At 41.2% G+C, this 22,198-nt stretch overlaps 1 protein-coding gene across 1 annotated transcript in view; it reads left to right on the forward strand.

The window, feature by feature from the left end:
• The window catches only part of tmem163a (transmembrane protein 163a), a gene marked incomplete at both ends in the record, with an annotated part of 70,600 nt that extends 54,620 nt beyond the window's left edge, over window positions 1–15,980 (forward strand). Inside the window, 6 exons of the mRNA XM_083776579.1 lie at window positions 1,560–1,603; window positions 4,357–4,448; window positions 8,504–8,600; window positions 14,078–14,189; window positions 14,907–15,048; window positions 15,920–15,980. Of these exons, the coding sequence (XP_083632705.1) occupies window positions 1,560–1,603; window positions 4,357–4,448; window positions 8,504–8,600; window positions 14,078–14,189; window positions 14,907–15,048; window positions 15,920–15,980 (548 nt within the window). The remainder of the gene's footprint in view (window positions 1–1,559; window positions 1,604–4,356; window positions 4,449–8,503; window positions 8,601–14,077; window positions 14,190–14,906; window positions 15,049–15,919) is intronic.
• Between the last annotated feature and the right edge of the window lie 6,218 nt (window positions 15,981–22,198).

The raw sequence follows: 22,198 nt of genomic DNA on the forward strand, positions 1-22,198 counted from the left end.
CAGGGTATTGGAGAGAGAGAGAGAGAGAGAGATCTCTAGCAAAGACGAGATTACATATTTGGGCTGTATTCTTGACGGCTGTGGGTGTCGCTTACTTTTTTGAGGTAATTAGTCAGGTATGCGGGTACTGAGGGCATTGAGGCAAAGCCTCATTTACTATTTTGAATGTCGATCCCATTTTCAACCCTGCTGAGATAAAGACCAATAATAATAACCTGATGAAGGTACTTGCGCCTAGGGGTGGGTCCCGAACCTACCGGAACTAACACGCATGGGTACCGGGTACCCATAAAAAACAGTTTGGCGTAAGTTGAACTGTTTTTTATACAAAAGTATTTAAATCACAAGTGAATAAGAAGAGGAGTGGTGCATGTCTACATGCCCAGGATCGGCACGCTAGGGTTCATGTGGTTTAACAACAAACACATAATTTGTATTCATAGAACAATTGGGCAAACCTCACATCTTTGGTATGCGGGGGGTGCGCCATTGAAGGTGATAAGTCACAATACCTGGCAAACGGATAGGCATATACTGTAGCAGAACAACAACAGGGCACCAGAAGTATTAAGCCAACAATGTTACGAGCAAGCTTCAAAAACATTTGAAAGTGTATTTTATGTGAAAACAAGGCACATTTACATCCACAATACTTTTAGGCTCAATTTATTCCTCCTTTATGCTAGTTTTAGTACTATGATAGCACATTAGCACATGCACAGAAGATGAATCAAAATACATTCTTCCCTTAATTGCAGCTTATCAGCTGTGCTGTCAATAGAATTGAGTGACGTAAAATGTATATTGTGATGATTTTTGGGTTGTTATTGATTCAGAAACGTTATTCATTTATATTAAAAGATATGTTAGAAAGGATTGTGTTATTTTATCTGCCACTCTGCTAATTAATTAGAAATAGTACCATTTGTATCACAGTGACAGTAATATGGCCAATGTAATATTTCCTACACAGATTTCTTTCTTTCAAACAAGATTTTCATTGTTATTTATTTTTTTAATAACGAAGGATCAATAGCTTCCATTATATAGCATGCTAACTTTCCAGGAATAGAAAGCCTGCCGTTTCTATTAGCTTGGATTGGAGCACCAGGATCTTTGCACACAGCCCCCATTTACCTCCAGTCAAAGTAGGATTTTCAAAGCCTTATAACTCTGAAAATACGAGCCCTGTCTTGGTGATCGGCATCCATTCAAGGTTCGGATGTCATTTGTGCTTTTGTACCGCATCGCTCCCGACATGTTAACGTTTCTGGTGAAAGATAAACAGTGTGAACTAACGCTAATAATAGCCGATTGTTGCAATGATGGTCTCCAGGCTGGGAAACAGGAAAAAGCAAAAATAGATGAATCCCCCTGGCATGGTTTACCTACACTCTGCTGCCACCTAGCGTGGCACAGAAAGACTTAATAGGGTCGTCCTTTAATTATTATTTTTTATTTCAAGCTATTGGTGGTATGTTAACCCCTCCCCCCCTCTTCCCCTCCAACCTGTCACCCCCACCCCACCCCCCCTCTGTTTGTGTCTTCTCTCTTCACAGCAGTGTCATTCATGAGACACAGCGCTTCAGCCTTTGGATTTGCCGTGAGTTCCAACTACCTACTTCCCCCTCCATTTGCACTGATCAATTAGTCATAAGTTTGGTCTCTGTGATTTATTAACGTCAAACCGGGTGCAATGGGTGCCTTTGTTTCCTTGGTAACAAGGCAGGAGCAGGGAGCTCAGATCGCATCTCCCCAAGGCACCACTTAAAGACCTGGAGCCAGGCTCAAGATTTATTTATACTTAGTTGCACGACGGTGTCGCTCACGTGAGCTTGTAGATCGGCTATCATCGGTGTGTGCACAGGCAACTAAGTGTAACCCAGACTGCAGGTTGATGTAGTTGTCATTAACCTGTCAAGCCTCTTCCTACAACTTTCCAGTGCGAGTGTGTAATTCTGCCTTGTAAGAGTTGAGAACTGGAAATCTGTCACCTCCTTTTCAGACTGGAAGGTTATTAAATCAGTCGCAACACAGTGTTCACGAAACATTATTTTAAAATAGTTTAGAATTTCTTTTTTTTCTCCTAAGCAGCTACAGTAGCTTAGTTAAGCTTCGACATTTTCTTTTGCAGAGTTACGTATTTGTGTGTGACTGCACAGGCGAAACTGAACACATTTTCAAAGTGTCTCAAGTGCAGACTGTTAGGCGAAAGCATTAGACAATTGTGGCAGCAAACACATCTTGTCATAGACATGCTATTACGAATTGGTCAGACCCAGTTGTATAGTAGTCCATCACCTAGGGCCACAAATTCAAAACTTTGAATCCAAAAATCAGGATTGGGATCACTCTGATATCCAATCAGTTCAGGAAATCCAACCCGAACTGAACACTGTTGCAGTGGATTACCAAAGCAAAACACACTTTACAATTAATTTTAAAATATGATTCTACAGTATACTGTAGATAAGATGGTAAAGGTTGTACATTGAAATAATACATCATTTGTACAACTTTTATGGTTGATAACATATTCCTTTTTATCACTTTCTGTATGCTGAGGGCTCAAACAGCGTATTCAACCAAGAGTTTGTGATCATAACATTATTATCAGCAAAATCATTCAAAACAGAAATCCTTGAATGGCTCTAATTTACTGCCTGGCTCCCTTATTTTGCTAATCATATCCAATAAGTGAAAATAGGTAGGATTAGATCACTGATTAAGATCTTCTAATCTTGAAAAATCTGAATATGGATCAAGGTGATCCTATCCTGAATTTATTTGAATATAGGATTTCAAAATCTGATCCGATCAGATAGGGATTCAAAGTTTTGAACTCCAAACAAACAAAAAAGGCACATTTCAGGTTCACCTTGAATTGCTCCAGAATTTTGGTAAAATTATCTGCAGGGAGAGGAAGTGAGTCATGTGAGGAAATGAATCGTGACCCCCAGACATTCCAGATGCAATCACAGTGGGATGGAAATGAAAACACCTTCACATAATGTCCATAGGCCATTATAAATGTGATTACCATAATGTAATTAAGATACGTTGAATACTGTAATCTGCAGGCCTGGCTAGCTCTGGATCACATCATTATTAAAGAATGGATTTAATTAACAACTGCAATATACCATAGGTTATATTATATATTTAAAAAAGAAGAGATGCAACATTATACATCATGGTGTATGCCTGCATAATAGAGACAATTTCAGTTTCATGATTTCTTACTGCATGCTGGATGCTCTCATTATAACACCAGGATCTCATGGTTATGCATTTACAAATCTTACAGCAAAACTCTCATTTGCAATGAGGCAGGTGTGTTTTCTTTAAAAATAGACTTAATCAAGGTCCCAAAACAACAGAAAGCATTTCAACAATTTCACATATAGCCTGTAATTACCTACAGTCCAGCAATATCCACCTCCCTTCTTTAACTGTGGCACCACATTATGATGATTCATTCTTAAATAGGACCAATTAGAATGTTTATGAACAAAGACCATATGGCATTCAGTATTCAAAGTTCCAGTAAAATATTAAGATGGCAAATGTGTTATTTCTTTCCCATTTCCCCCTCTTTGAACAGCAAAACTGCAAAAAATTATATAGTGATTGATTAAGTTACAGCAGTCACTACGTGGTATACGTGCAATACGCACTGTGAGTAGGGCAACATGCCAAGGGGGGCAAAAAAAGTGAAAAGTGCCAAGCCGACAATCATAACAGTTTTCTCCGTGGCTCGGCGGCGTAATAACGCACACCCAGGTGTGCGTCATCACAAAAGGCGAAAGTAGCCGATCTGCATGAGATAATGCAGCGCTGTCGTCGCTGTCGTCACAAATAATTATGCGAGAAGGGCAACCAAATTCGTCAGTGATGTCCCTGTTAAGTTAGAAATAATGTCAAATTACTGTATGCAAATTAACGTAACACCCAAATGCATATTGTCGGGCAGAAACCTATTTAATCTTTTAATTTATTTTCATAAACGAATGACCCGAATTTGTTGTTCAAAGATTTTTTTAAAGTGAAAGTGGTTAAATCTGTCTGGCTTTTTATGAATATTTAACCAATGAAAAGTAATAATCCTAGAGTACCATCTCATCAAGATATAATAAAATACTACTCAAATTGCTTCAACTTAATTGTTGATTCGGTTCTCACATATCATTGGAAAATAACCCCCAAAATATGTAATTGCAACTTTGCAAGATAGTTGGAGTTATAAATGTCTGTTAATAACACAGTATCCTTCGTCATTATCATTATATAATATATTTGTTGTAAGATCTGTTATGTTCTGTCATTTGTTCCTATATGTTCCCGTCTTTGCTGTAGTTCGATGCCACGCTGGACGTGCTGTCTTCCATCATTGTGCTGTGGCGCTATAGCAACGCGGCCGCTGTGCACTCTGCGCACAGAGAGTACATGTGAGTACCAAGTGCGGTGGTGGTGGCATGTTTGGTTAAATGTCTTTGGGAATCATTGAACGCCACAGATGGTGAAAGATAAATCCATATGTCTCCCAGTGGCTGTCAATCGCCCGGACAAGAAAAGTGTGCACAAATGAGAAAGAATATGGTCAATGGGATTCAGATGTGTTCCCCTGAATCACTCCCACCGCCACTGAACGACAACAAATCTGTGCTGATTGTTGCCGCAGTCTCCAACGTTGCACCACTGATAGCAAAGTGACGGATCATTTGCAACATAGCACACATTTTGACTGAATATATATATATATATATATATCATGCTATTTCATTATTATTATTAATTTGTATCTATTTATTTGACATTTACTACTGTGACCAATTGCAACCTATGTTGCATAATCTTCATGTTGTTAACTAAACAATTATTGTAATGTTTTTAGATCATATAGTTATGACACGAATACCATGCACAAATAGATTAGTGTTTGACTGCTGGAATCTTTTTTTTTCTTTTTCTCGTATTTACAGCCTTGGGACACAGTATAGATATATTTACAGAATAACCTGACAGATAATGTATTGAAGTTGCTTAATCTGACTGTTCCCGTAAATCTATTCAACTGCTTCGTACCTTCCAATTGTAGAGTCAGACAAAAAATACAATTCAGTCATATAACGCACAAATAGATCAAGACCTATAATATCTTGCAGAACATTATTTATTTATAAAATGTATGAAGTGTAAATATTATCTTTGATCTTGCCATATTCAGGCCAGCTCTGCTTAGACAACCCTGCTCAGCACATTAGCAGACAACCATTTAAGAGCAGGGAGATAATACATTTATAACCCATTCCCCTCCACCTCCCAAGGGGACAGAATCCTTAGGGAAAGCATACTGGTGGTGCTGGGGTGGGGGTGGGAGCAAACAAAGTGCATACAACATAATGGCAACACTGGCAATACAACAGGAGGAAGTGCAATGAATCAGATGAGCTTAAGTAGACCGTCAATTGATCAGCGTCACATGCACTATACATGCAGCCGCTACACCGGCCATCCTGGCCAAACTGCACCCTCTTTACAAATGCTCACACATTTCTTTGTCTGTGAATGGAATGGCACGTTTCTCATTTACAACTCAGTTGGCGAGGTTACACCTCTCTGTTCACGCTGTCCAATCTTGTCAATCCCATTCAATCCATCAGCGAGACCTCGGTCAGTTCATCAGGTACCTGTCAGGTTGTCTTACAGCAGTCGCTCTGCTCCGCTCAAAGCTCACACACAATAAAAATGCCATTCGTCAATCACCGCACATAAACGGATTGATATTGGGTGAACTCGAAAAACGTGCTTCTCGGAGCACAGGTCTCCGTCAGGGCAGGTAGCTTATTGTGGGCCTCAATGTTTCACGGAAATCCGATCATGATTTGAGGCATTTTGTTCAAAATGGGACAATGTTAGCCAATCAGGATTAAGGCCTAGAGGCCTAGATTCTTCCTTGGCCAGGGAATGTGCTTGCAAAGTTTCATGCCAATAGGCCCTACGGTCCCTGAGATTAGCCCACAGACAGAATGACACACAGACAGACAGACACAGAATAGTATAAAATAAGCTTGTTGGACCCCTGGTCTAGGCCACGCCTTTGACATGGGGTCTAGGCCACGTCTTCGACATGGGGTCTAGGCCACGCCTTCGACATGGGGTCTAGGCCACGTCTTCGACATGGGGTCTAGGCCACGCCTTCGATATGGGGTCTAGGCCACGCCTTCGACATGGGGTCTAGGCCACGCCTTCGACATGGGGTATAGGCCACGCCTTCGACATGGGGTCTAGGCCACGCCTTCGACATGGGGTCTAGGCCACGCCTTCGACATGGGGTCTAGGCCACGCCTTCGACATGAGGTCAATACAACAAATGTATGACTACGAAGAGGAGGATGTTTGAATGAACTGATAGATGACGTTTTTTGCCCCTTGTCCCTTTGACCAGTGAAGAGACAGAGGTACAACTTGACTGCTCAAAAAAATCAAAAAAATCTGAATTCAAACACGCTAAAATATGTTTTGTAGCTCAAAACGCTCTATGTCCCCTGGCTGCAGTGTTCCACCTCGGCTAAATCACTACAGTATATGAGGCACTGGCATTGTATCTACATTCTGTACTGAAAATCTGTCAGTGTAGGAGATGAATGATCTGGCAATGGGGCTGCGGCAAATAGCCACATCTTGTTCAGCGCAGGAGAGTGTAAAGTTGAGTCCTACTATAAGTCATAAAATAAATTACTGTAACCCTCCCTGGCGACAGCTCTCTCACTGCTGTCCAGATGCAAAGACAAATCTCACAAACAGTATACACGTGTACTTCTTGCACACATTCGATGTGTGTCTAGCATACTACATGCTTTGAGAATCAATAGGCTACTATATACACATGTGGACGATGTGTGCTCATTGCATGTAGTAGGCTACTTAAGCTACTGCACGCTTCACACACATTGCGTAGATGAATGATATAAAAACACATACAGTACCATCGTTCCTTAACACTTAATTAACTGCGACTTAATATTTATCCTGCTGTTGCTCTAGGTTTCATAGTTGATCCTCTCAAGAGCCACCAGATATATTCCGTAGCACATGTCAGTGTGGGCTGTTAGAAAGCAGAGTGTTTCATCTCTTGCAGTAGAGTGCTGCAGCTCAAGGGCATGCTGACACCATTCCGTGTGTGATGTTTCAACTGTTTGTTTTAAGTCCACAACATAGACCCAGCATATACCAGCAGTGTTCGGTTTTATGTGGTGAGGGGGGGGGGGGTGCCTCTGCTTGTCATATCCTTCCCATCTGGGCAATTGTATTGCTGGTAGGGATAATGTTAATACCCCTGTCAGACTGAATTAAATGCCTGCTATTTCCTTTTCAGAAATATTGACTGGCTGATATGTTTTATGTTGTATAAATGTATTATCCAACTGTATGTTGGATAATATTACAATTCCACAATTTACGGTATGTTAACCTCATTCCTTTTTTGGGAACATTTAAACACATTTAAAAAAAGTGTAAAAAAAATTGTGCTTTACAAATGGAACGCTGCCTATACCAGTTCAACGATAACAATGGTTGGTCTGCTGCTACTTTGATGCATAGAACTTAAACATCAAGTTCAAAACATAAAACAGGGATTCTGTCTTTTTTGTGGCTCACATTGCCAAACGTGACTGACTTGCAGTTAAAAGCTGGTGATATTAGGTTACTTTGTTTGGGTCTGAACAGAATGTACAGAATGAAGTGATGAACCGTCCTGATACTGGGTGTACCGTAGAGAAGGTACAGTACAGAGAAGATATGATGTCGGGGCAATAAATAAACGCTCTGGAGTAGGGATGTCCCGATCATGTTTTTTTGCTCCCGATCCAATTCCGATCATTTGATTTTGAGAAGTACCGATACCGATCATTCCCGATCCGATCTTGATACAATAGAAAATATCCTAATGAATGTCACTCTAGTGTAGTAGTGTGTTGCCTTTCAATAATTGAAAGGCAAAATGTGACTATACTTTTATTAGAATGACTGTCATTGTGGGGTTTTTTCTTTCTATGGAATCATAGTAAAATAATGATTAATGTTAATTAGAGTCAATACAGTTCTACAGCTTATAGAACTGAAGTCAAGTTAAAACTCGCTACTACAGACACCTATGCCATCATACATAGTTGGGTTGCATTTCCTTTGTTTTCATCATAGGTGTCTTTCACGCCTCTGAGTGTGACTAGTCTTTGTTTGATGATCTCTGACTGGGACCAGAAGGAAAACAGTTTTTACAAAATCTCATTGCTTATACATCTTTCTTTGATATTTATTACAATTTAAAATCCGATCTTTTGAAAATCATAGTGATCGGAGCCGATTTCCGATCAGGGACAACGCTACTCTGGAGTGCAACTGGCAACTGCCTCAGTGTTTCAGCTTTGTAATTGTGGCTTTTACACTGAGATGCCCTTCTAATGTTCTGTTACCTGTGTGTGTGCACGTGCGTCTACAGAGCCTGTGTGGTCCTTGGAATCATTTTTGTGCTCTCCTCCTTGTGCATCCTGGGAAAGGCCATCCACGACTTGTCTATAAAGCTGCTACCTGAAGTGGTAAGAACACACACGCACACACACACACACACACACACACACAACACACACACACACACACACACACACACACACACACACACACACACACACACACACACACACACACACACACACACACACACACAAAAAACAATGTTTGAGAAGACATTCTGTTCATGGTTTGTTAGGTACATACCTTTTATAGCTTTCTGCTCTACTTACAGAAACGTCAAGAGCTTTCACAACACGCACACGCACACGCGCACACACACAAGCGCGCCTCTCTGGTGGTCTTATTAAACAGTACCTTTTACATAGACTGTTCAAGGCAGAAATGTTTCCACATCATTCCACCTCACTGTTCTGTATAAATCTACAGACACAGAAGGTATGGACACAGAATACGTATGGTAGCAACCACAACAGATACATAAAGTATACACTCAAATGAATAGGGCGATGTCTAAATAAAGAGTACATCTTTAGAGTCTGTAGGCCTAATGTGTGAAATAAACAAGTAGTAAATGGTTAACTTGAAGGCTAATCTACAACTGTCATCTCAAGCTGTGTGTGCATGTGGGGGCGGCATCCGTTCACAGTTCAACGTTCAGGGTTGTACTTTAGGAAGGTGCAGTTGCCCCGGTTTGCTGTGGTTCTTATCAGTTCTGTATTATTGTTTAGGCAAAGAAGCAGACATTCCATATGTTATCACTGCTTATTACACGGCTTGGTTGAATGCTTGATTCTGATTGGTCAAACGCTGAATTCAGTGGTGTGTTATTTGTGGATAATGACCGCTCCACTCTATAACAGACCGATGCCTAATCAAACCCTCAGAGCACCTGCTTTGCCCTGCTTCTTTACTGCTGTTTCCAACATGACAGCCATGTAAACACACACACAATGTCATTTAAAGCTAAACATTGCTCTGAAAAATGTTTTTGAAAACATTTGAGCGAGACTACATAATACGATACAGTACACAAAAATGGATTATATTTGATCAACTCACTTCCTTGTTTTCCGACTGTGCTGCAGCTGGGCAGACGCCGGCCAGCGTGACACTTATGGAATACTTGTATTACTGTAAGCAAGGAAATACCTCGTTTGGTGTGTTTTGGGTCAATTTATTAAGTAGCTAAATAAGTGGGATAATGTATGGCTGAGTGGTCATTGTTGATATATAAATCAGCTTCAGGGTAATTAAGCACCTCTGCTTGACGTCGGTGCTTAATCACCCTGCCATACATTATCCCTTACATTACATACACGTTATCAACAGTTATCAGGACGTTGGAATATGGCCAATATGGCCATATTGTCCATACCAACGTTGTTTTCAGAAATGGCGCTCGGCTGTGTTCACTTGGACTGCCCGCATGGCAGTGCGGTGCAGACATAACCTGACTCCGCCTGCCACCATCTGGCGGAGTCAGGTTAATGCTGACATGTTGGGGGCATGGAAAGGGGGAATAATATTTCTAATATACTATTCTGTGTCGGTACACAACTCGAACGGCGCTGAGTCGTCTCTGGTGGCCGTCGCAACGCTCTGGAGTCGGCAATGCGACTCGCTCGGTGGTGCCTCACATCGCTCAAGGTCACCAGAGACCCCGTGCATCTGTCATGGTCATGGTCACAAAAAGCAAGCGCTCCCTAACGTGTCAATAGTTTCACTTCCGTGTTTCCCAGTATGTGTGATTATCACTATTGGCTCTATTCCAAGGTCCTGATCACGGACATATTCTTGATTATAGGCTGATAACATTCAAAATTTCGAAGCAGGTGCATGCAACCAACAAAATACTGCACACATGCACCACCACCAGAGAAAGAGAGACAGAGAGAGAATATAGGAATGCAGAGAATCAGATCGCTAGTCAGAGGGAGAGACATAATAGGTCCTCTCTGGTGCCATGGAACTCCCCTGAGCCCAACCCTGCCAGTTGTGATTAACATAACGGGACAACTCTCCAGCCGTCACAAACTCTGCTTCCTCCTGTCTTCCATCTCCTGTTCTTTCCTCTTGCTTCTTTAAATTTAAGTGTCCATATTCTTCCATGGTTTATGTCTGTCCGTAAGATAGCACTACGTACATCTTTTTTTTTTTTTCACATCGGCTTCTACACTACAGTACTGTATGCGTCTGTACTCAAATACCGTTTTGACTCTCAATTGCTCTACTATTCTTTCTTTTCCCATCTATAATTCTGGATTTGCATCATTCAGCTTCTCCAGTGTTCCACTTAAGCTCGGTTTACGCATGCAAGCATGCAAGCATGCATGCGCACACACACACACACACACACACACACACACACACACACACACACACACACACACACCTGTCTGTTCTCAGTTTCTCTCGTTAACTCACTCACCTGCTTGTCTGCTATGTCGGACACACTCTCTTTGTCTTCATTTCATTCTATAATTTTGCTGTTCCCATCCCCCCTAATGCCTTTTCTGTCTCTCTATCATGAATTGTACACTTCACACACCACCCATCCCCCCCCTCCCCCCTCTCACTCCCCCCATTTTGCGTTCTGGGCTTGTCTCCAGAGACAGAATAATAGTTCACAGAGGTCTTCATCAAACAGCAGTCACAGGTGATTCATCATATACAGTACGTGTCAAGTGACCTGTGTGTGTGTGTGTGTGTGTGTGTGTGTGTGTGTGTGTGTGTGTGTGTGTGTGTGTGTGTGTGTGTGTGTGTGTGTTCCCCTAGAGGAAAAAAAAGTTGGAGCAGGGTTGAATGTAAAGCTCATTTCATTACCCAACTATCAGTCAAATCTCTGGTTTCTACCTAGCTTTTCATATTCATATATGTTGAGACCTTTGTTTTTGAGGAGATTTGCCTTTCGAATTAACTGGTTTGCAAAACACAGACTAAGTACAGTACCAGCAGTAGTGCAGTTATTTCTAGTTAAATTATCAAATATGTCACTGTGTGGTGAATAACATGATTATCCCCAATTGTCTTGAGTTTCTCTAATTCATTGATTGATTGTGATAAATGGGTAACACACTAACTAAGTAACCTACAGTACAGTACTTAAGTACAATTTTGAGCTATTTGTACTTGAGTATTTCCAATTTCCAATACTTTTAGCGTAGGCCTACTTCTACTCCACTACGTATTTGAAAACTTAGTTATTAACTACTTTGTAGATTTTGATTATTATTACAAAATATATAACAATATATATTAACCACTTCAACCCTATATATACTTAGCACTAAAAGCTCTACAAGCATTTGAAAACATTTTGCATAATGAGTACTTTTTGGTACTTTTTGATGCCAATACTTTTGTACTTTCGCTGGAGTACATTCAGCATTCTGGACTTTTATTAGTATTTCAATATTGCAGTATTGATACTTTTACCCAAGTAAAAAAAGAAAAGCAGTACTTTTTCCACCACTGCTAACCTGTCTTGTCTCCTGTAAGAAGTGAGACAGACAGACAGGCGCAGAGTAAAAGCAGGGGGAAGAACGATGTTGGATTCTGATTGGCGTCACGTCCCTGGGAGCACTGCTGCTCTCTCATGGCAAGCTGTCTGTGCCTAGTGCCTGATTAAAAAGCCAACGGTTGAGATTGGCTTACCCAGCCGCTGCGTGGGTGGGGGACCAGGCATTATGCATGAACACACACACACACACACACACACACACACACACACACACACACACACACACACACACACACACACACACACACACACACACACACACACACACACACACACACACACATGCAGACACTTGTGCACAGGCACAGACGTGTCAATTCACAGGCCCATTGATGCGCATCTACGCACAGACACACACAAGCGCATCACAAAAGCAACAAAACCAATCGCATGGAAGCACTCAAAGAGACGGACGCACGCACGCACGCACGTGTGAGAGAACATGCAGTGACACTGCATGTTCTCTCTCTCTTTCTGTCACTCTGTCTCAGGTCAGGGAGGGTAGGCTGGGTATTATTCAAAAATCACACCCGTGTGAAGTGAGTGGTGCAACTCCGTGTGTGGGTCCCCAGGGGGTCCCCGGAACTTCCAGACCCACAGGAACGAGCCCAGGGCGCTGGCCCGGTTCCGGCGGGCCACCCGCGGATCCCTCCTTCCCGCCTTCCCGGATCCCTCTTAACGGTTCCGGTTCGCTGAATGCACAGAACAGTGGGCGTATCCTCCCCGACCCCACACACTCCTTTAGGTGGGGTGACGTCACCTCAGGCTCTGCTTGCATGCATGCACATTGCACAGACACAGCGGAGCTAAATGACGACTGATGAGAACCGTTTGGGGAACCGTTAATAAAACACTACACACACACACGTGCGACTACACACACACACGTGCAATACCGCATGCGCATTGTACACACACGCACGGACATTGCTGGCCATTGTTGGTTTCACGCATGCGCACACCACTCGTGCTCAGGGATACATACATACAGGTACACACACAGGTACATGGACATTGCTGGATGTAGGAGTGGTTGCACCACTCAATAATTTTCAATACCGATAATAGCCTTGATACGGTTCCTGAATCTAAGATGTACAGATATGCCGCCGGATGTGTATCTGTATACATCCAATGAGGATGATAACAATAATGTTCACAGAGATGACTGTGACCCTGTCACCCTGTCCACGGATGTGTCCATGATTCTTTAGGGACATTTCAAGATATGTTCAACTGTGTTTTCCTCAGATATAGACTGGTCAAAAACTGGAATTTGTTTCAGATTTCAGCTTTATATTGTGCCTTTGTCTGGAAGGTACAGAATGCTCTTTCCCCACCACTCCTTTCTATGCTACTACCTCTGCCCTGTCTCGGCTCAGGCCAATTAAAACCAATAGTGAGGTGGACTGGGGATGGATGGGCTTTCTGCTGTACAGTATGTGACCTATGACCTTCCCATCACTAATAGGTCTCGATCTGACCTTGGGATGTCCTTTCTTTCTTTCTCTCTCCCCCTCCCTCCCCTTTCCTTCCTTCTTTCTTTCGTTCTTCAGCTATATGTACAGTGTATTGTCTAGCATTTCTTCGTGCAAACGGAAAAATAACAATATTTCCCTCTGAGATGTGTGGTGTGTACCGTTCAGTAACTTCCATCTTTGCTATTCTAAAATCCACAGCCTCTTGTGGCCTATTGCCTTATTACCCAGTGTTGGTGTTGGCCCAGCCGGGGTGTTTTCTGGTCTAGAGGGGCGAGTGCCGGTCGAAAACAGGCGGTGGATCCAATTGGTTCTACCCTCCCCTGTATAAAATGTCACCAAATTTGGAGTGATTGGCTATAGCGAAATACAAGGAAGTGGGCTTCCTATGCAACATTTCCCAATGGGTTTCCCCACGCTTTTCTTTTTGAGCCAAATGCGAATGAAAATAAAAGCCTACGTGCAGAGGCTAACCCACTGCATAACTTCACTTTTTCCTCTCCTCTATCTCTGACTCTGTTGCTGTCTGTCTGTCTCTCTCTAGGATGATTTTCTTTTCAGTGTGTCCATAGTGAGTGGCGTCATATGTATTGTGCTGGCCATTGTAAAGTTTATGCTGGGCAGAGTGCTGACCAGCCGGGCACTCATTACTGATGGTAAGACACACACACACACACACACACCTCCCGTTCCCAACATGATTGTCTGAAGCACGTGTGACACAGTGTGTGCGCTTGTATCCGCACAGCATAGGTACAGGCACATGCACTTTACACACTGTACTGTTTATCACAGACACATGTAAGCATTGATGAACAGACGCACACATGTACGCATTGATGAACAGACGCACACATGTACGCATTGATGAACAGACGCACACATGTACGCATTGATGAACAGACGCACGCACGCACGAACAGACGCACACACACACCCCAATCCAATAAAGTTGAGCTAGCTCTTCTTCGTTGGATTGATTTCCCTCAGGACTGTTCACTGACTGTAGGCAAAGACCTTCTTATTGCGCGCTTTCATAACACGAGATAAAAAATAAAGCTTTATAAAACATAAAGTGACCATAGGCCTATTGGCACGTTTTCTCATGCCAATAAAGCCCTTTGAATTTAGGTGTGTGTACACACAGAGGCATGCAGATACTCATGCACACGCTTGTGCACAGACGTGTCAATTCACAGGCCCATTGATGCGCATTCTCTCACACACACACACACACACACACACACACACACACACACACACACACACACACACACACACACACACACACACACACACACACACACACACACACACACACACACACACACACACACACACACACTAAATGTGTACATTTTGCTGTGTTGTAGCGTTTAACTCCATGGTTGGCGGTACTATGGGGTTCTCCATCCTCATCAGTGCTGAGGTGTTTAAGCACCATCCAAATATCTGGTACCTGGACGGAACCTTCGGAGTTCTCATTGGACTCATCATCCTGGGCTACGGTATCAAGTAAGACATACACATACACCTAGTGTATAGGGCAGTGATTCCCATGGTGGGTCGTGAGGCTGAGGGGGCCCTAAATAATTGGCAAAACACGTAAGATTTTACTAATAATATAACATTTAAGAGTGTCGTGATGTGTTTATGCCTGACAGTACTTCATTAGACCCCTGGTGGTTGTTATGTGCAATGACGTCTTCCCTTTGTATTTAGGGTTTCTTCCTGGAGGCTGAAATCTTGACACAGCGCACAGCGCGTCTTCTGTGAAAGCATGCTGCGCACCGAAAATAGCAGATCTACAAGCTCACAACAAGTGTTGTGAGCTTGTAGATTGGCTATTTTCAGTCATTAGTTATTTTAAGATGAAACAGTATTTGACTAGCAATATAATACAAGTTTAGAAGCATCTTCCAGAAATATGAATGGTCTCAGCAATAAGCTAGATCAGGTACAGGTGTACCTGCTCTATGGCCAAACATTGCCTGGTCGCATGTAACACACAAACGAAAACAAAAGTTTGTAGATTGATTCCTCTCCCTCGCTGTCGCACCAAAGTGCCACCTCGTTGAGCTTTGCCTGTGTATTTTGTCTCGGTTAGCGAGGAGAATCTGTCGGGCAATGTAATTTCTTTAAATAATTGACTAAATTGATTAGTCTGATTAACCATTTAAGCACTATCCACTAGCTATTATTTTAAACATTTGTAAACAATAAAACCAATTTAAATACTGGTAGATTGTTTTTTCTATTTATTATTGAATGAAAATTTATTATAGATTTTTAATAATTGGTTAAATTGATTAGTTCAATTAACTGTTGCACCCCTCGTTTATCTCACCATTTCTTTTTCTTGAGCTTTTGGTTTCTGTCCCTCCAGACTTCTGATGGACATGGTTCCCCGTGTGAGACAAACCCAGAACTACGAACGCTTTGAGTGAGACACCTTGGAACAAGACACACACACACACACACACACACACACACACACACACACACACACACACACACACACACACACACACACACACACACACACACACACACACACACACACACACACACACACACACACACACACACACACACACACACCCTGTACCCTGCCCTACCTGTTCTTGTCTTACATACTGTACAGTATGTACACATTTCAAATCCATCTAGGCATTATGAATTCACAAGCACATCCACACACACATACATACACACACATACACACACACACAAGCACGTGAGAGACTTTCACGGAAAATATCAAAACGAAAGACTGCATCTCGTTGTCTTGTACGTACTTCAAAAGCCACAAAACATCACAGTCAAGCTTATTGACGGTTCTTCGTCCACCCTTCTCAACTGTCCCTGGAACACGCCTCGTCAGTCCATCACACCACCACACATGTGATGGCACTGGGAAAAGATGCAAAACGGACATACTGTAGTGACGGGCACAGAGGACAAGATGTTCACAGAGTGAGCATAGTGGCGTTGACCCCCATTCCACCACTAGGAGCTTTGTGTTTGTTTCAGCCAAAGACACAGCGCCGACACTGCATGCTGCCATGGGAGAGACACCTCAAGACTATTAATGCATCTGCACCAAGCTCCACAGTACCTTACATCCTCCTTAAAAAAAGGTACAGATATTTGCCAAAATGTGTGTGTGTGGGAGGGGGGTGCACAGTAAACTCCTCAGTGTTCATTTATCCATATGTACAGCTTCCATTCTAGTATACTGCTCTATGCGAGGTCCAGCCGAGAGAGAGAGAGAGAGAGAGAGAGAAAAGATAGAGAAGGGGGAAATAACATATAGTTCTCCTGAGTCAGCACAACACAGCTTGCAGTGCACATGGTGAAGAGACCTTGACTGCATGAGACCTTAGAGAGAGACACACACTATACAGAGTAAAACCCTCAGTGTTAACTAAAACCCAGATTAATCAAGCAATTTATGCTCATATTTTGAGCGTACCTAGATTTCCAACGTAAATTTCGTTGGTGAATCGAAATGAATACTACTGGATTTGACTGTGTAGAAGATAATTTCCTTTTCAGGAGATAAATACCTAAACACACACAGAGGAAGTAATTTGACTTGTTTATATGGAATTGCATAATTGTGTGCAATGTGCCTAACTAAGCACAGGTTAATGACATGGTCCCAGCAACCTTACCTGTAGTTTCTTACTGAATGAGTGTGATGGATAATGGTAAAACGTGGATTCTATGTGTTTGACTTATCTGACTTTATGTCAGTTTATCAGTGCCATATTGTAATTGTTTTGTTTTGTGTGTTTTTGTTTACAGTCAGACCACTGTCAATTACTTATTGGAATCTATTCAGGTCCTTTGAGCACCTGCTTAAACAATAAATAGCAGATAGTGGGTCAGGCAATACCAATCAATCGTTGAACGGCAATTAAATCTGAAAAATGTCCAGGTACAATATGTTTAAAAGAATAGCCTTACTAATATATTCACGTCATGATTCTGTTTCATGGGCTGTAAATGTTTCGATGAAACCACACTGCATCGTGTAGAAGAGTATTTCTCGTAAACATTGAGAAAGTTCTCATTCATGTGCAATTCATTTAATTGTGTTTATTTGTTCCATTGTTGTGCACTCAACGGGAATATTGTGATGTTTTCCAACAACTTTCTTTTGCATATTTGACTTGACACTGCACAAACTGAAAGTTGGGAAAATATAAGAGCATACATTAAGCACAATGGCAAAGACAAGTTAGTCAGTCGTATTATGCCATAACATATCATCACATTCACAGCTCAATGAGACCATTCATCAATGGCTTTGCCTCTGTGTCAAGCCATTATTTATGTTTCATAGGTGCACCGAAAGTCATGTAAATACCATCCACATAAAGTGTACATAATGTTTATTATGCTGTTTGGGTAGAGTAGTAGCAACAGACACATACTGTAGGTAGCAACAGTCTATATTAGGCCTTTTGAAGTCTAGAATTTTAGTTCAATTAAAGTACTGGATGGTCAGTGTTAGATTAAAAAAACATTACTCTATAGCTTATACATGTTTTACAGATTAATTACTATAGACAACTGTTAGGTGAAATGAAAAGAAAAGTCTCACTGTAAGTCTTTGCATTGTAAGTTGTACATATCTTGAGAGTGGATGTAGGCATTTATTTCACAGTGCTGTCCAAAACATAGAAAATGGATAGTTCAATGACATGTTAAAGCGTTTCATTATATTTTCTCACAACGCACAGAGGTTATTGCTATTGTTTCAGGAGGTGATTTGTGTGGGATGGAGGGGGTCAGGGTTCCATTATGACCAGTGTGACAAAGATCCAGTCTTTTAATTGATATGCATTGTGTGTTTTCATGCTGATTGGGCTCCAGAAGTATTCAAGCAATATATGGAAGGCAATTATCAACAAAAAGAGGGTATGCGCATGCATTAAGTGAATGGCAGATCGAGTGGCAAATTGAGGGGCAAAGTGAATTTAATGTTGTTTAAAGTTATTTCATGCAATCAAATAGGACTTCTCTGTTTGGATGTATGGGCTGTCAAGGCCAGAAAGTCGTTTTTTGACAGTAGGCGTTCCTGCATAACGTCCGGGTATGATGATGATGTCACACTAACTGGGTCATGACCCCATTCTTTGTCAAGCGCATGGAAATACTAGAACCTAGCCAACAACCACATACCGTAGTAAATCAAGACATTTTTTCTTCTTTTCTTTCCTGTTCTTTTCTTTAACATTTTATTTTACCTACAGAATAAATTCATTAACTGCTTACAGTACAGTACCTGGCTGAAGCTAGGTCATGACTGGCGGTTTAGAAAATGACTACATCCACTCTACAGTATTATCATTATGACTATAGCTTGACACTGTAAATGTGTAAAAGTGAGAGTTCATTAGTCTTACCTTTAGTTTTACGGTAAATATTAATTAGCTATGAAATTAATTTGTGAATCTTCTCAAACTGTTTCAACTCACCAACAGCACATTGATTTGTAAGGTTCCCTCTTTGAAGCATAGAAGACAATCGTTTAAGTCTAAAAAAGGAAGAAAAGAAGACCATTACAGTTCAAGCAAATGTAGTTTACACATGCACAAAAAACAAAACACCACACAAAGCACAGAACTAGCACAACACAAAGAATCATTGCTACTGTAAAAGCATGGCCTCCTTTATTAAGTGCAACTTTGGCCATTTAAACCTGAATCCTGAATCTTATCATCCTGTTCTATCAGTGCAAGAAGGTCTCTGCGAGCCTACAGCAGTGGTTCTCAAAGTGGGATCCGGGGACCCCCAGGTGTCCCAGGTAGTCCCCAGCTAAACGATTGATCGTTAGGAACCAAATGGACACTTAATATTCTTTAAGGGACCACTTCACCACTTTTCAACATATCTTTGTATAATTGGTCCTCAATAAGTCTTATAAGATGGCTGTGGGGAGTTCAGAAACCCGTCCACCAGTGACATCATCGATGGGGAATCCAAGCAAATAGAAACTGAAGGCTTTCTATTCCTGAAAAATTGCAATTTCATAATGGAAGCCACCATTCTCACGATAATAAAAATCAAGATATTTTTGAAAGAAATCTTGTTTTAAAAATAAATAAATCTGCCTAACGATGATGTCACTGGTGGAAGGGGTTTCTCTACTGCCCACAGCCCTCCTATGAGAAACTGTGCTATTTTATCATGAACATTAGTGAGGACCAATTACATTGTTGAAAAGTGGTCCTATAACTCTTAGTTATGGGGATCTGTGGCCTAATAGCATACCAAAACGTAGGTCCTTGAAATTAAATAGTTTGAGAACCACTGGACAGTAGGTCAAATGACACTGTGTATCATTGGCTAGCAGAGATTTCCCTGGGCAGAGAGCAGGCTCTGCAAGCACAGAACACATTGGGGAGTATTATGTGCTTTAAATTGGAGAAGTTGCACAGCAAACCATTCTTTTTCATTGCTGGTTAACGGGGTATTTCAAAAAAAATATATATTTTTAACTACTCTACTCTAATTTTTAAACTTGCTTGGTTCAATATTTAGACATCATGTGATATGCACACAAAAGCCAGAATAGATGCTAAAATGACCCCAACAGTGAATGGCAGATAAGTCTTTGTCAGTAAATAAATAATTATAATTGTATATATATTATATATAACTAAGTAATGCATTACTTGTCATAGTATAGGCAAACTGTAATAATTGTACCCAATTTGTAAAAGCAATGTGTTGTATTATTTCATTACTCAGTAATACATCATGTACGTACAAAGAAATGCATTACCCCCAAACACTGTGCATTGCTCTGAGCCCCAGGCTGCCACATCTTGACTCAGATGTCACCATACCACACAGTAACATCCTCAGTGTTACTTTACTCTCAGAGTTAAACGAACAAAATCGTAGCCATTTGACTCTCATTAGACTCCGGCGTCACATACTGTAGAAACAGTGAAAACAACTCCCAGCAGCAAGACCAACTGGACCACATTATTGTTCACCTCTGTGGGCATTGGGCAACAATGTGCTCATATTTTAATTGTAATTGTATGGATGGATGGATGAATGAATGAATGAATGAATGAATGAATGAATGAATGAATGAATGAATGAATGAATGAATGAATGAATGAATGGATGAATGGATGGATGGATGGATGGATGAATAAATGATTGATTGAATGATTGACTTATTATGGCTCCAGAATGGACATGAAGCAAGTCGCTAATTTCGTTGAGTTATATGTAAATTACAGCAATATTACCCATCGATCTGTCGTTAGGCTTTGCATGGCCAAAATAATAAAGCCTCATAGCTTCAGCAGTTGCATACGCAATAGACCTTCACACACACAGGCACATACAGACATACACACACATACAGTAGCACATACAGTAGAAAGATATAGTATCTCTCAGTTTCTACCAAATTTTTATGATCATATAATATGATTATTGTTTGTCTGACTGTTTGTAAATATATCAATGGTATATGGTATAACAGATGCTGTACACATGGTTTATTTATGTAAGACGACAATGTGGATCCTCTATGTCACAGGAGCAAAGTTTTATTGATAAATAAAGTATCCTGCTTATCCTAAACAATATTGAGAATGACTGTCTTGATTTTTTGTGTGGGAACTGTTTGAGCAGACTTTAACGGCGAGGAAAGGAGTCCTTTGAACAAAATGTAATCATGTGTGTCTCGGTGTGGCAGTTCAGCCTGCCACTGAGACTGAATGGTTAAAGTTTGAATTATTGTGTGCGTTTCAGTGATATTTGTTATTGTGACTTTATGTATATTGTGTGGTGTCTGGTGAAGTGATTCCTAATTGGCTCCAGGGTAGGGAGCATACTAACTGGGTTTGTGTGTGTGGAACACACCAACTTGATTATGTATAGAGACACTTATCTTTAATCATATTATAATTTATATTATGAGTAATGTGTGACACAATGTGTATTAAGAAATGTAATGTCTCTGGACATAGTGTATTGAACTGGTGTAATTGTGGATTCAATTAAGATTTGGTATGGTCCAGTGGGAGGGGCTTAGCCTATAAATAGGGAGACCTGCCACTGCCAGATAGATCAGTCAAGGTAGGACTGTGGGGGTTTGAAAAAACCCAGGCCAATCTTTCCGGTTCTGTTGTAAATACTTTTGTTTAATTTTGATCCCTGGAGTAATGCGTGTTCAAGGTGAATAAAACACTTGGATTATTCGTATAAGGACTCAGACTTGCTATTTTCAGTATTTTTCCTGCTTTTTGGCTATTTTGCAACCTATGCCTTCCGGCCTAACACTATCCACACTAGGCAAAGTGTGACACTCGGGATGAGCAACTTATTGAATGCAACATCCAATCATATCAACATTGTAGATCTGGTCCATAGCTCTAATGCCTTCATTAGAGCTATGGAACTGTTCTCTTCCTACGCTCACATAAATGCAGACCAGCCTCTCGTCTGTAGCATAAATATAAAAAACGTTTGACCTAATCACCAATATAAAGGCGGTTTGTGTAATTAGAAAGCCTACTTTCCTTAGTGGACGCACTCCGATACCCCCACCACATGTATACAATGCACTTTTTCGCCAGAAAGAAAACAAAACCCTTTCTGGACAAAAATGGTATACATGTGGTGG

Source organism: Protomyctophum parallelum (assembly GCF_964188405.1).
Source record: "Protomyctophum parallelum genome assembly, chromosome: 11".
NCBI lineage: Eukaryota > Metazoa > Chordata > Actinopteri > Myctophiformes > Myctophidae > Protomyctophum > Protomyctophum parallelum.